Genomic DNA, 13,112 nt, shown 5'->3' on the forward strand with positions numbered 1-13,112 from the left:
AAATAATGAATAAATGTAATCTTTTATGTAAGAACGTAATTTTCTTTTATATATTTTCTAAAAAACTAGTTAAAAATTAAATTATTTAAAAAAAACTAAGTTATGTTAAAAGTTATTAACTTTATAACTTTATTATTTAAGTTTTAGTTGTTTAATATTGATTATCTAACTCTGCAATTAAATGTTATCAAAATTTTCGATATTTGGATATTCGCTTTAAACAAACGAATATGAAATTTCACTTTAACATATTGCAATTTGTTAATGAAAATATTTTCAACAATCAGTGCCGCGTTTGTACACATTAAGGCAAAAATGTAAAGTGGTTGTAAACAACCAAAATATATATAAATTGAAGTTCGAATTGTTACCGTATCTATTTTTACCTCTATCAATTTTCTTTTATTTCCAAATTTAAAAAATAGTTTAAAAAACGGCATCTTCTGATGAGAGTGAAGTCATCAATGCTACAAGTGCTATTTTGAAGAGCTCGACAAATCGACAAATTTAAAAAAATGATATAATAATCTTCGAATACAGTGACCTTTGTTAGGCTAAATGGGCCAAGTTAAAAGGAGATTATATTCAAAAATAATTATAATTCAACATCAATAAATATTGTTTTCCTTTTCATTTATCTTAAATATCAAACAACTCTCTATTACAATATTACCGAGACAAATATTTACACGTTTCAAAAAATAGAAATTTAAAAAGGGGAATCTCTCATAATATCCAAGAAATAATGTTTTGGGATTTAAATGCACATCATAGGGATTACTTTTGAGAGACATTCCGACAATGAATAATCCCGCGCTCGAAACAAACGACAAATCTGGACTTCCGCCTCCATCCGCCGACCGTCGATGTCCACCGATCAATAGTAGCATGATTCTAGCGTATACAATCTGTTAGTGTAATAAATAAATATGCATTCTTCTCGTACTTATCATATCCCGCTCTCTGGTATCTCATTGGACGACACATATGGATAGAGGGACGGTGAACGAGATATCGGGGGGAAGGACGAGAGAACCGTAAGAAACCGGAAGATTTCGAACATATAGTGAAAGGAAAGGCGGAAGTGAAAACAGAAAAAGAGAGACATAAAAGAACTAGCGGAAAGAGGAGTTTTACAAATAAGATTTTCAGGCGGGATCCGACATTTTGTGCTTGTTACAGCGCGCCGATACTGAGGACGGTTGAGAGGGAAATAAATAATACGAGTTATCACAAAAGAAATGCAGTTTATTTACCACACCGACAAACTGTCACGCAAGCCTACTCGCTATAAGGAGAGAGTACAAAAACTTATATATGATAGATACGTGACGCGCGTGCGGAGGCGGCTCGAGGGTGACCGTCCGCCGCCGACGACGTCCGTCACGCCTGTACCTCCTTCCCTCGGCTTTTAACAAGCTCAGCACGAAAGCGGCGAATTGAAAACTGCCTCGACGGCCACCGGACCGCTGCCAATAACGCCGCGGCCATGGGGGCTATCGTACTTCGAGCGACGCGCGGGGGGGGGTCACGCTTCGCGGATCGACGAAATATCGTAGGAACAATGGCGCTCGGCCGTAATTACGACTATCACAATTGTAGAGAGAGAAAAAAAATGCAGGTTTACCGTGTGTGCATAGCATAGCATAATGGACGAGACGGCTACGTTTCATGAACGTTTCTCCGAACGGTGAAACTTTTACTTGACGCGTCGGTCGGCCAGAGGAGACGCGAGACGCGCGAATTCCGAGCAGCAGTCTTTTCGCGATGTTAGGTACATTATACTCTTCTAGGTTGAGAGAAATATTTTGTATTAGCGACGCATAATTTGGTTTCGATGTGAATAATTAAACGATATCGTTTCGTTAATTAAAAAGCTTTGCCATCTTAAGAAAATGTTTTGATTGAACGAGCAAATTGTTTAATTAACACAGTGATATTATTTCATCACATATCGACAAAATTTTGCTTAATAGTACAAAACAATTTCTCTCGGTGTAAATTCGCGTAAACGTATATACATATGTATATATATTTCGAAATTTTCTATCAATCCCTGACGCGATTAATTTATTATACTCACTGATTCCGCGATACTTAGTTTCGAAAATTAATTGAAATCCGATCAGAATTAGTTGAATATTAATCGGAATTTGGATGTGCAATGTTACGCGTTAATATTCGCATAATTTATTAAGTGACAAATTAGTAAGAGCTTTTAAATGGATTTTCTTCAGCCAAACAAATTAGTTCCACAAACAAGAGAGTCAAATAATTTAAAAGAGGCCGTAATTTTTTCTACAAACTAAAATGCCTCGCGGTCTACAGTTTCTACAAATTTACACATCTTACGAAACTCAGATCACAAGTCTAAACCTAATCTACGAGGACGTAAAGTTAATAATATCTCGGTGAGGCAAACAAGAGATCGAGCATCCCCTCGAAAACTGCTGCGTCGTCACTCGTGGCAAGACGGTCCACGGTCTTTCATCCTCGACACCGAAACCGAGACGACAGAGGGAAAGTGTGCGCGGGAGGAAATCGGAGAACTTGTATTTGCGTAACGTCAAGGAGAGAAAGAGAAAGAGAGAGAGAGAGAGAGAGCGAGCTCGACGGATTTAGGGGAACAGATTCGTTAAAACGCCGTAACACAGTACAGACACACAAAAGACGGTGGTTACCATATGCATCGGTACACTCATACTGGCACCGGGCGTTTCCTCGTCCTCGCCGGGCTCTGACTGCTCGGTGCCCTTCGACCGGATAGCATTAGCGACTAACGCGCCGTTTTCAATGTTAGTTTTGGAGTTTACAGGGTCGGTCGTTCGGAAACGAATCGTGCTCGTGTTCTCCTGCGTGCTGCTATCCTTCACGCGCACATTGCCGACGTTCCCGTCATCATCGTCGTCGTCGTCATCGTTGTCGTCGTCGTCGTCGAGTATCACCCACCCGTTCTCGTCGATGTCGCCCGTGCTATCTTCGATCACGTCGATCCCCGTCGCTTCGCCCGCGGTCCCGAAACTAGGGACGACGACGACGTCCCGATCGCCGGGGGCTTCGGATTCGCTCTCGGACTCGTCGGAGACCAGCCAGCCGTTCTTACCCAGACTGCTCTGTCTGTAAACGTGAATTCTCGGCGGAGCCTCGGGAGCTCGCTGCTCCACGCTCGAGGGAATCATCACGGCGTCGTTGATGGTGCTCGACATCCCGTCGGCGATTCCTGAAAGGATTTCCTCGGTACGTGTCCCCGTTGCGTCGCTGACGCAGTCTCCGGTCTCCTCCTTCTCCTCCTCCTCCTCCTCCTCTTCAAAGTCCAACGGGACCGTGGACACTGTTCGCAAGTCGATCTGTAGATCCTGCTCTAGATCCTGATCCGCGACCACCCAGCCATTATCGTCGAACATCTCCTCGACGCTCCTCTCGTCGATTATCGAGGCGCTCCGGCGTTTCAAGTCCCTCTCGTAACGGTCGTCAGGCGTTACGCTACTCTCACCACGGGTGACGTTTGAGCTGATACTCAGCACCGTGGTTTCCTCTTCACTCTCGGTATTCGAGGGATCTTTATTCCCCTCGTTCGCCCCCGCGCTATCTTTATCATCGTAATTTTCATCGTCCCTCCTCTCCCCCTTCTTCCCGTTCTTCACGTTGCAGTTTTCATCCCGAGACTCGTCATCCTCCTCCTCCTCGTCCCTCCCGTCCTCTTCCTCGGAATCACTCTCGGAACCGCTGTCTGACTCGCTGTCGGACATCGTCCGTCCGCTGACGAAACTCGAACATTCGGAGATGCTATGCGACTCCTTGGACCTCGAGCGATCCCTGCGCTCGTCCGTCATCCCGACGGCTCGATTCGTGGGATCTGACGCGGGATCCTCCGCCGCGGCGTCGACGTCTTCCACGACAATTCGGACAGTACTGGGAACGTCTTCGAAGTCATGTCTTTCGGGTGCTACCGCTTCGGTGCCGCCTCTTCGCGTGTCGGACTGATCTTCAGTCGCGAGTGCGGCTACCAACGAGATTTCGGAACGACCTCGCATTAACGCGCCCTCGTCCACGGACGTCACCCTCGCAACCCGATTATCGCCGCGGCCGTCACCCCCGAGGAGACCTTCGGGTCCGCTAACGTTCGCGAGGTGGGAAGAGGTGGTGGAGGTGGTGGTGTTGGTCGATTCGTCCGTAATAATAACGTCCGTTTGTGCCGAGCTAGCGTTCGTCGCCTGCGGTAAAAGCGTGTCCCCGTCGGCGTCGGCGTCACAAGCGGAATCCGCGATTACGTGCCTAACGTCGACATCGACGCGACCGGCCGAGCACCGATCATCGCCGGTGCCGTCCGCCGCACTAAACGCCCTAAAACGATTACGGTCGAGGGGGTTACTGGAATTAGAAGTGGCAGCCTCATCATGTGCAGCCGTTTGACGGTGAGCTACGTGCGCTACGAACCTGCTGGTGTAACCGCCCGGCGTCGACGTCGTCGTCGTCGTGGTCGTCATCGCGCCGCCTCCGCCGCCGCCGCCGCCGCCGCCGCCGCCGCCGCCGCCCCCGCCGCTCGGCGTCGTCATCGTCGTCGTCATCGTCGTCACGGATTGCGCGGGGCTGCCCCTCGGCGACGAATACCTGAGACACGAGTGATCGGTCGGAACTTTCTCTGGTCTTCTCTGGTCTACTATATTACTATTACTACTACTAGTACTACTAAGGGGGTAGCGCTCTCAGGGGCGTCGGCCTGATTGCGCCCCCCCTCGAGGACGCAACTCATCGGACGACGTGGCACGTCGGCCCCGATAATCTTTCTCTCTTTAATATCGAGGTCACGTTTATTTCCCAATCGTTACTGGCCGCTAGGTAAGCTCATCGCGCGCCTTCCATTTAGGATTGAGACGCGAGATTGCGCGGTTAATGAGGCTATCAGGTGCTCGGCTCTTAACCTATGTATTTATCTCATTCACGTATTTCAGGCTGACTCGGCATCTAGTTAACTAATTTAATTTTCAATCACATAAGAAAGTATATTCTGCGTAAATAATGATAATTGCGCGACGCCACTTTGTATTCAAAGTGCAACAGAGCTAATCGTCTACGTGGTTAGAACTCCGGTAGAGCAGAAATCTTCCTGTTCTCAGTTGAAAAGAGTTCGCGTAAAGTTTTAAAACGCCATTATAGTCGAGCGATCCATTTAAGCATTAATGAAAATAGAGATTGATCGATTTCTTAATGGGAAGTGGATGCACCGTCGTTATATCTCGCGTGCTTCTCGAATACAAGCGCGTGCTCGCCGCCGAATTTACGCGCCCTAATGTATTACAATTCATCGCCAGACTGAGCGGCTAATCAGTTTCCGCAGCGCTACGTGGAAAGTTTCTGATAGCAGCGGGCGCGATGGGGAAACCGACCACGTGATTCTTTTACAAAAGCCGTAGGGAGCCGGCGGGTCGGGGCCAGGGAGAGCACTTACCGCTTCGCCTGACCTTTCCCTGTTCTCCCTGCAGCCGTCTCTCGATTTCTTAGGCCACAGTTTCGAGACCGAGGGGGACTGCGACCGTCCGTGGTGTACGGGGGCGTAGTAAGCTTACTTCGAAATTCAACGCGAGCGAGCGTATTCGTATACTCCCGAAATGCGACGGGAGAGAAACGTCGGGGATGCGCGTACGCGATGCTGCCGTAACGAGCGCAAATAAACACGATAACACACGAACGAAAGCTCCGCGATAGTTGCTGCGTGCAGCAAACGTGCAAGCCGGCAACATCGGATTTTCGATCAAAAATTGACAGGAAAGAAAAAGAGAGAGAAAGAGAAACAGAGAAAAAGAAAATCTTCCACAAAATAAATAATATAATTCCTTAAAAATTACATACAGAAGAGAGAAAAAAAATTATTTCGTCCAGTGTCAGAAAAGGAAAACAATTACAATCTTGAAAAAGTAAATCTTGAGCAAATATTTTAATTTTACATTTCTTTTGTCATAATAAATACAATTTCGTTTAAAATATTCTCATTAATTTTCTTATTTTGCTAATATTTTTATTATCTTAACAATCTATGCTTTTTACAATTATCGCGTAGATTCTATTTATATTTAATAAAAACAAAAATCAGTGAAGATTCGAAAAGGTATAATCATCAACTAGTATGATTCAATTTTCAAATTTAATATAATTATTAATATTATTATGCAATGTAGACATGAATCAATTATTTGTTAACTAAAACAAGCAACTAAAAATTAAAAAAATACATAATTAATTATTATAATAATTAGACTCAATAATTAATGTAATAATTAAAATTTTATCAAATAATCGATTAAATTTTTGTTTAGTAAAATAATTAAAAGTTAATAATAGACAATCACAATTAATCAAATTGTTATTAAACTACTGAAATACACTGTTGATGTCAAAAAATCAATCATTAACTATTAATTTTTAATTACATTAAAAAAATTACATTTATAACTTTTACAAACAAATTTAATGAATGCGTTTGTTATATCAAAAAAATATTTAAACCAATATTAGTTGGTAAATGATTTTACTTATTATATTAATTAATATTAACTCTCTATATCAATCAGTGAATAAAAATAATGATTAAAAATTAACAATTAATTTTTAAAATTGGCAGTAGTTAATTATTTTCAGTCAGTTAATTTAATTAATTAATTTAATTTAATTCATTAAAATTTACTCAACAGTTATTATGTGATACCACAACTGTAATTTAACAAATGAATAATGTTATCCCTTGCACACATTAAAATGTAATTAATTAAATAAAAATAATTAGCTTTATTATTTATTTATAATTAATAGATAAAAATTGCCACACGCTAAGTTTCCGAAATATCTTCTTTAAGACATTGATGTTTTATTCATCATATTAGTTGAGGATTAAACTTTTTGCTTATATTGTACGAATTCGTTCTTAGATTCGATCTGAGAGGTACTTGCCTGGTGGAAGGCGAATCTTCCTTGCTTCCTCTTCTAGCCTCAGCACTGCGAGCAAGCAAAGGCCCGATGTCGGTGCGCGCCATGGCGGATTCGCTTCTCTGACGATCTTGAGAAGCGGCGGATGCCGTAGTTGGGGTGGTCTTAGACGGATGACCGTCCGTTTCCGATTCCTCCTCGGTGTCCGACTCCGTCTCTTCGGAAGAGCTGCTTGTCTCTTCGTCTTCATCCTCTTCCTCTGCTTTCTTCTTCGCCGCTGGTTCTTCCCGCGGTGTTTGTACCGGCGGCGGTGGTGCCGCACGGTTACCTGAAAACATGGAAATTTACATCAATGTTATTTCTATTTTAAATCCTACATCTGACGGACTTATAGATGTTAATTATAAATACACATAAATTTTCTCCGCTTTATAATTAATAATGGATGATATAAAAAGTGATGGTCAATCTCCTTTAACCCTCAGGGTACTAGCTGAGTTAACATAACCCAGGCAAATTTTGAAATGTGTGCCGTTTTTAAACGGTGAAAGATGGGAGAGCCGGATGCGGAGGGGGCAGACTTTGAGATCCCAAGCATTAGTCCATCGCTTGAGCCACTGTGCTTTTAGAAGCTGAAGGGCATCGCAATTCTTCGCTCGGGTATATTTTTCATCTAGTTAGTACGGAACGTGACAAAATTAAGAATTAGGTAAAATATAATTTTGCATAAAAATGATTTTAACTATTTCGTAAAGTTTCATGCAAAGTATTATCATTTAATGGGAAATAAGTAAACATAAAGTGTTGTTTGTTACTTTAATAGTATACGTCTTCGTGATGCAGTTTAAATAGCTTTGTATTATACAATATTATTGAAGACAATGAGTTAACGAAAAGAATAAAATTCATGTTTGAATTAAGTTTAGCGCTTGTTAAACCTTTTCTGATAAGACAATTAGCTATTCCGTCTTTGCAGATAAAATTTCGAAACGTGATCAAAGATTTTCTCGAAGCTAGAAATCTGTTAGAAGATCAAGATGTGCGTGATTTTCTGGTAGATAACAAAATGTCAAAGCAGAAAAGATGCAAATTGTAACCTAGCTTCTGCCTTGGATAGAGAAACGTATTATAAGTGCTTGCAGTGTCATAGGGCTATGTGTCGCGTGGCGAAACATTGCGAGTGTAGTACGCTATAAACAACAAATTTAACAATAATTATTTTAATTTTTAAAGTTGTATATTTACTTTGTAGGAAATATAAGAATTTTTAATATAAAATTAAATATTTTATTATTTAAATTATCCTTTGTCACCTATAAAACGTATTATTTTGTGTTATAACAATTTATTTAAAACAATATTATTACTACTTGTTTTGTAATTAAAAATTGATGATAAATTATTAAAACATTTTTAATTATTTATTTGTATAAATGTGAGTATTTCACGTTACACCTTATTTTAATGACATCAGAAAATATCGGAAAATATCACATTTTCATATCGCCAAATAAATAGTTTTAGAACAGAATAAAAAATCTGACTATAGATTCTTAAAGTTTACATTTTTACCTTTCCATTGACTATTATTTTAATTACTTTATCTTTTTTTCGTATTATAAATACAAGCGTTTAAAAAAAAGTAAATTTTTACAAAAATTTTTCGTTCCTTCTTCATTCTTTTCAAAAAATCTCTTTTCTTTTAATATCTTCGACTTTTTAGCCAAAACCATCATAATTATGAGTCTTTTTTCTCTCGAGTGAAAAAAATGCGTTGAAATTGATTGAACTTATTCGGAGATACGAGCCCACAAAGTTGAGTTACGTTAACCCAGGTAGTACTGAACGTAACTTTTTTAAGATTAGTACCCTGAGGGTTAATACAATACTAAATGTAATAACGGTTCAAATTGTTGTAAGATTTATGATATAAAGTAATTTTACTCTAAAATTAATTAAAATATAACATATATAGAATTAACGTTATTATTAACATACAAAAATATAAAATATTATTAAATTATTCCAAAAATAATAAAAACATGTAAAATATTTGAATGAGTCAATTACCTTATTTATTATTATCAATTTTAATATTATCAAAATATAATCTAAATGTGCAATAAACTTATTTTTTTAATGTTAATTTTTAAAATATATTTAAGCTAACCAATCTTATGTACATATACCTAAGCATTAAAAAAATTACAATTAAATGTTAATATTATCAAAAACTTGTTTAAAGTTAACAATGTTTATGTGTAAAATATGAATATGTATTTTCAAATAAAGGGACGTGTTCGGTCACTGGAACATTTACGTATTTCATGAATTTCTTTTATCTCGTGTTCGGACTTAAATAAATGTTTCATAATGACCAAATAGGTTTCTATATCTGGACACTTACACGGAAACTTATTACTTTTTACAATATTAAAATTTAATTATGAATTTTTTACTAAATTATAAATTTAATTAAATTTTTTAATAAAATTTTTTAATTAAATTATAATTAAAATCTAATTATAATTTTATAACTTTAATATACTTTTATAATATATTATAAGTTGTATAGCTCCAAGTGACAGCTACAGACATGTAATTTAAACGACGTACAGGTCACGAATTAAAATCTACATATTCCACGCGTATATTCGAATTTTTAAGTTTATAATTTTTAACGGGAATCACAGAAGAATAAAATGTAACAAGATCAAAACAATAAAATTTTATGTTTTTACAATCTTTAATATATTTATTTTATAAACAGTACATTTAGAATAAGTAATTATAATGAGTACGTACAACATTAGAGACATGTGTTTAAGATTGTCTGGATATTGGTTTATTTAAATGCTTTATACAAGTTTTTATTATTTTCAGAACAATTAAAAAAATTATATTTTTGTATGTGTTAACAATAACGTCTTATGTTTTGTATCTCAATTATATAATTAGATCATTTTATGTCGTAAATTATTATAAAAATTCATCATTCTTTGCTTTGGCGTTGTTACACCGGTTACGTCCGGTTACCAGGACATTTACCTTATTGTGCATTTCACAGAAAATTCAGACTTGGCTTTAATATAAGGAAATATTTCTAATGTTGGGCTAAGGAATACGGCCACGGACAAAGGAGACGGTAAGAGCGACAAGCGCGGTGAGGAGCTGTCGCGGTGGCATGGAAATGTGCGTTTATGCAATCTCAGGTGCGGGATGAGGGTGTCTTTCCCCTTTTGTGTCGTCTACGTGTTCACGGTTGACGGAAACGCGACGGGAAAACGGGCCGATCATATCGACCGACGCGACGCGACGGTAGTCGGAAACAAGAGGTAGCAACGCGAATATCGCCACGTCCGTCGTCTGCGTGTCTCGCTTACGGCGAAATACGGTTGCTTCCGTTAACTTAACGCGTGGCGGCTTTCAGCTGAGATATGACAGGCGCGGCGTCGGAAGAGCGAAGCGACAGCGTTAACTAAGAGCGCTGAATGGATAACGTAATTATCGTATACCGTGTCGCTGCTACGCGTCACCGCTCCGCGCCGTCGCGTCGCTCGCTGCCGGTCGGTGCCAATTTTGGTTTTCGAATTTTGGAACGACCCGGGCACGAGGCATCGCGGTTACATTTTCGAATTGCGACATTGAGCGCAATCGCGTTGATGAGTCTCCGCGGCGGCAGTGTTTTACACAGACACCCTTCGCATGCGGAATTAGGGCGATTGTAATGGACACGTGGACATTCGCGATCGAACACGGAACGCCTTCTACATCAAACTCGACGTTGGCTAATTCTGTTAAACGCCCCCCATTTCTACCCCTCTTTTAAAACCATCTACTTAGATGTTTAATTAATATCTTCCGCATTGATGTTGCCGGCGTTGTTATTGGTGATCTGCAAAAATCTAATGTCTCTGTTTTGTCTCGTTTTATTTTAAATATGTATTGAAAATATATTTGAAGTTTGTTATTGCGTTTCTGAGGAACGGCAGAGTTTTGTTTTATTGCGAATTAAATCTCGTGAAATAGAGGCGGAAGGTTAAACGCAAATTTGTCCGTACATTCAATTTTCGCTCGACGGAGCACTGAGAAATACAATAGATGCTACGCTGGATTAGCGTACGAAGCAAGCAGAGACGTGCTTTCGATTCTCTCTCTCTCTCTCTCTCTCTCTCTCTCTTCGTATAAACAATGGGTAATAGGCGCACAACGAAATTGGGACGTGTCGCGGATAGAACGGTTTCTAGGTACGAACGTGATAAAACCTTTCGATTACTACCCGCTGCATTGCTCCCTCTTCACATGCAGATAAATTCTATGCGCAACTCTTTTGGGTACGCCACGTCGTGGTACGTGTATCTGTTAAATTGCAATTATGTATCTGTATTTTTTTTCCTTTTAAAAGTTGGAAAAAATCCTTTTAATAAAAAAGGTTCCCCAAATAAAAAAACGTTACAATTGGTTATAAAAAAAATCTTCTCTTATTCTAATTACATTAATTAAGCAAGAAGTTAGCAACTTTTGAATTTACATAGAAAAGAAAATTAGAAAAGGTGACTCTTCTCAGCGTTATCGCACCATCTCATTTGCTAGTTAAATTTAAGTTTTAAATTTAAGTGCCGGGGGAGAATTTTCTTTCAGAAACTTACTTTTTCAAAATTCCGATAGTCGTGGGATAATATGGACTTTGAAGAATTTTACTGTACTTTTAGTAAAGGACGATGGATAAAGTGGAACTATTTTGGCCTCCAGCGTGGCAAGTAAAAATGATATGTTTTCATGTAATTTTTGCTGAATCTGATCTTTAAAAAAGTGTTGATATTTAAATCACACATATATAAAACTGTCAAATATATAAAAAACTATTATAAAACAGTATGTAAAATTACCAAACTATAATAAAATATACAATTAAATAAAAGCAATTAACATATGAATAACACAAATTAAATAAAAAAATCTTATTCGGTCAAAACGGATTTCGGTAATTAAAAATATTCTTTACACATATTTTAAATTTTACAATTTTCAGTAATAAAAACCACAATAGAATATAAAACATTATAGAAGAAAATTCTTGAAAGACGTAATGAACAACAACAATGCTTTTGAGTGTCGTAGTCAAGATTTAAAATAATTCCCATTAATAATGCTTTTGTTCTTAGATCTTAATAACTTTTTATTTCTCTTTTTTTATGAAGCAGAACATGAACTATTAAAGATAAAAGCATTATCATGTTTTTTTAATCGGAATTAATACATTTATAAAGTTATAATAAGTCATAATTGTAAATATTTTTAATAACTTCATATACAATTAAAAAAATTTTTTCAAAGGTCATAGATTTAACAGCTTAAAAAATTTATTATTTTGCTATTTTGATAAAATTAATTTATATTATATATAAAATATTTCTACCACAAAAAAGTATTTAATTTTAAAATATAAAAATGTTTTATTTCTGTCTTCATTTTTAAATACTTAATTTCTGTTTTAAAAGAAGCTTAGATTTAAAACTTTAAAATATTTAAAACTGTTAAAGATGTTTCAGTTTTTTGTTTTTTAAATATCTAAGTACCGTTATAAAGCATTTTAAGTATTTAAAAAACAAAGATAGAAATAAAACTTTTTAACAAGGTAAGTCGAGAGAAGAAGCTAATTAGAAGGACAAACCATTTTGATTACAATTCTTCAGATAAAGCAGAAGTTAACTATTCTAATTGCACATAAATTTACACTGGATTGTTAAAAAGCTATACTTATAGCTACGAAGGCGAATTTTAAAACTAATAAAGACCAGTAAAATTTGTAAAATTACGAAAAGATAAATTGTGAAATATGCTCTTTATAATATTAAATAATTTAATTTTTATGCTCTGTAATTTGATGTTTACTTTCATTATAACAACAGTTTATAAACTGTTACACAGCCTTGAATCATATTTCATGGCAGTCACCTGTATAGATTATATTTTGCGAAATTATTATATGTGTATGTACAAGCTGCAGTGACATTTTCGTTTAATACTTGGAGGTAAGATTTCAATATATACACAAAGTATAATTTTTTGAGTTTGACGCCTTTATCAAAATGGTTTTATAAACTAAATTTGGAATGTTTTATATAATTTTGAACATTTTACTTTATAAAACGCTGTTTAAATTTGTAAAAAATATAAAAGAATTTGAA

The 13,112-nt window shown here is 37.3% G+C and overlaps 1 protein-coding gene across 5 annotated transcripts in view; it reads right to left on the reverse strand.

Moving 5' to 3' along the window:
* Window positions 1–13,112, reverse strand: part of LOC105838074 — a 93,548-nt gene that overhangs the window by 17,017 nt on the left and 63,419 nt on the right. For 4 of the 5 annotated variants that reach the window (XM_036283313.1, XM_036283314.1, XM_036283312.1 and 1 more), the window contains 3 exons: window positions 6,946–7,249; window positions 4,438–4,611; window positions 2,682–4,344 (listed from right to left, as the gene is read on the reverse strand). In XM_036283313.1, coding sequence (XP_036139206.1) covers window positions 2,682–4,344; window positions 4,438–4,611; window positions 6,946–7,249 — 2,141 coding nt within the window. The remainder of the gene's footprint in view (window positions 1–2,681; window positions 4,345–4,437; window positions 4,612–6,945; window positions 7,250–13,112) is intronic. The other variant, XM_036283316.1, reaches the window with a different exon arrangement.

The sequence above is a fragment of the Monomorium pharaonis genome, chromosome 2 (assembly GCF_013373865.1).
Source record: "Monomorium pharaonis isolate MP-MQ-018 chromosome 2, ASM1337386v2, whole genome shotgun sequence".
Classification (NCBI taxonomy): Eukaryota; Metazoa; Arthropoda; class Insecta; order Hymenoptera; family Formicidae; genus Monomorium; species Monomorium pharaonis.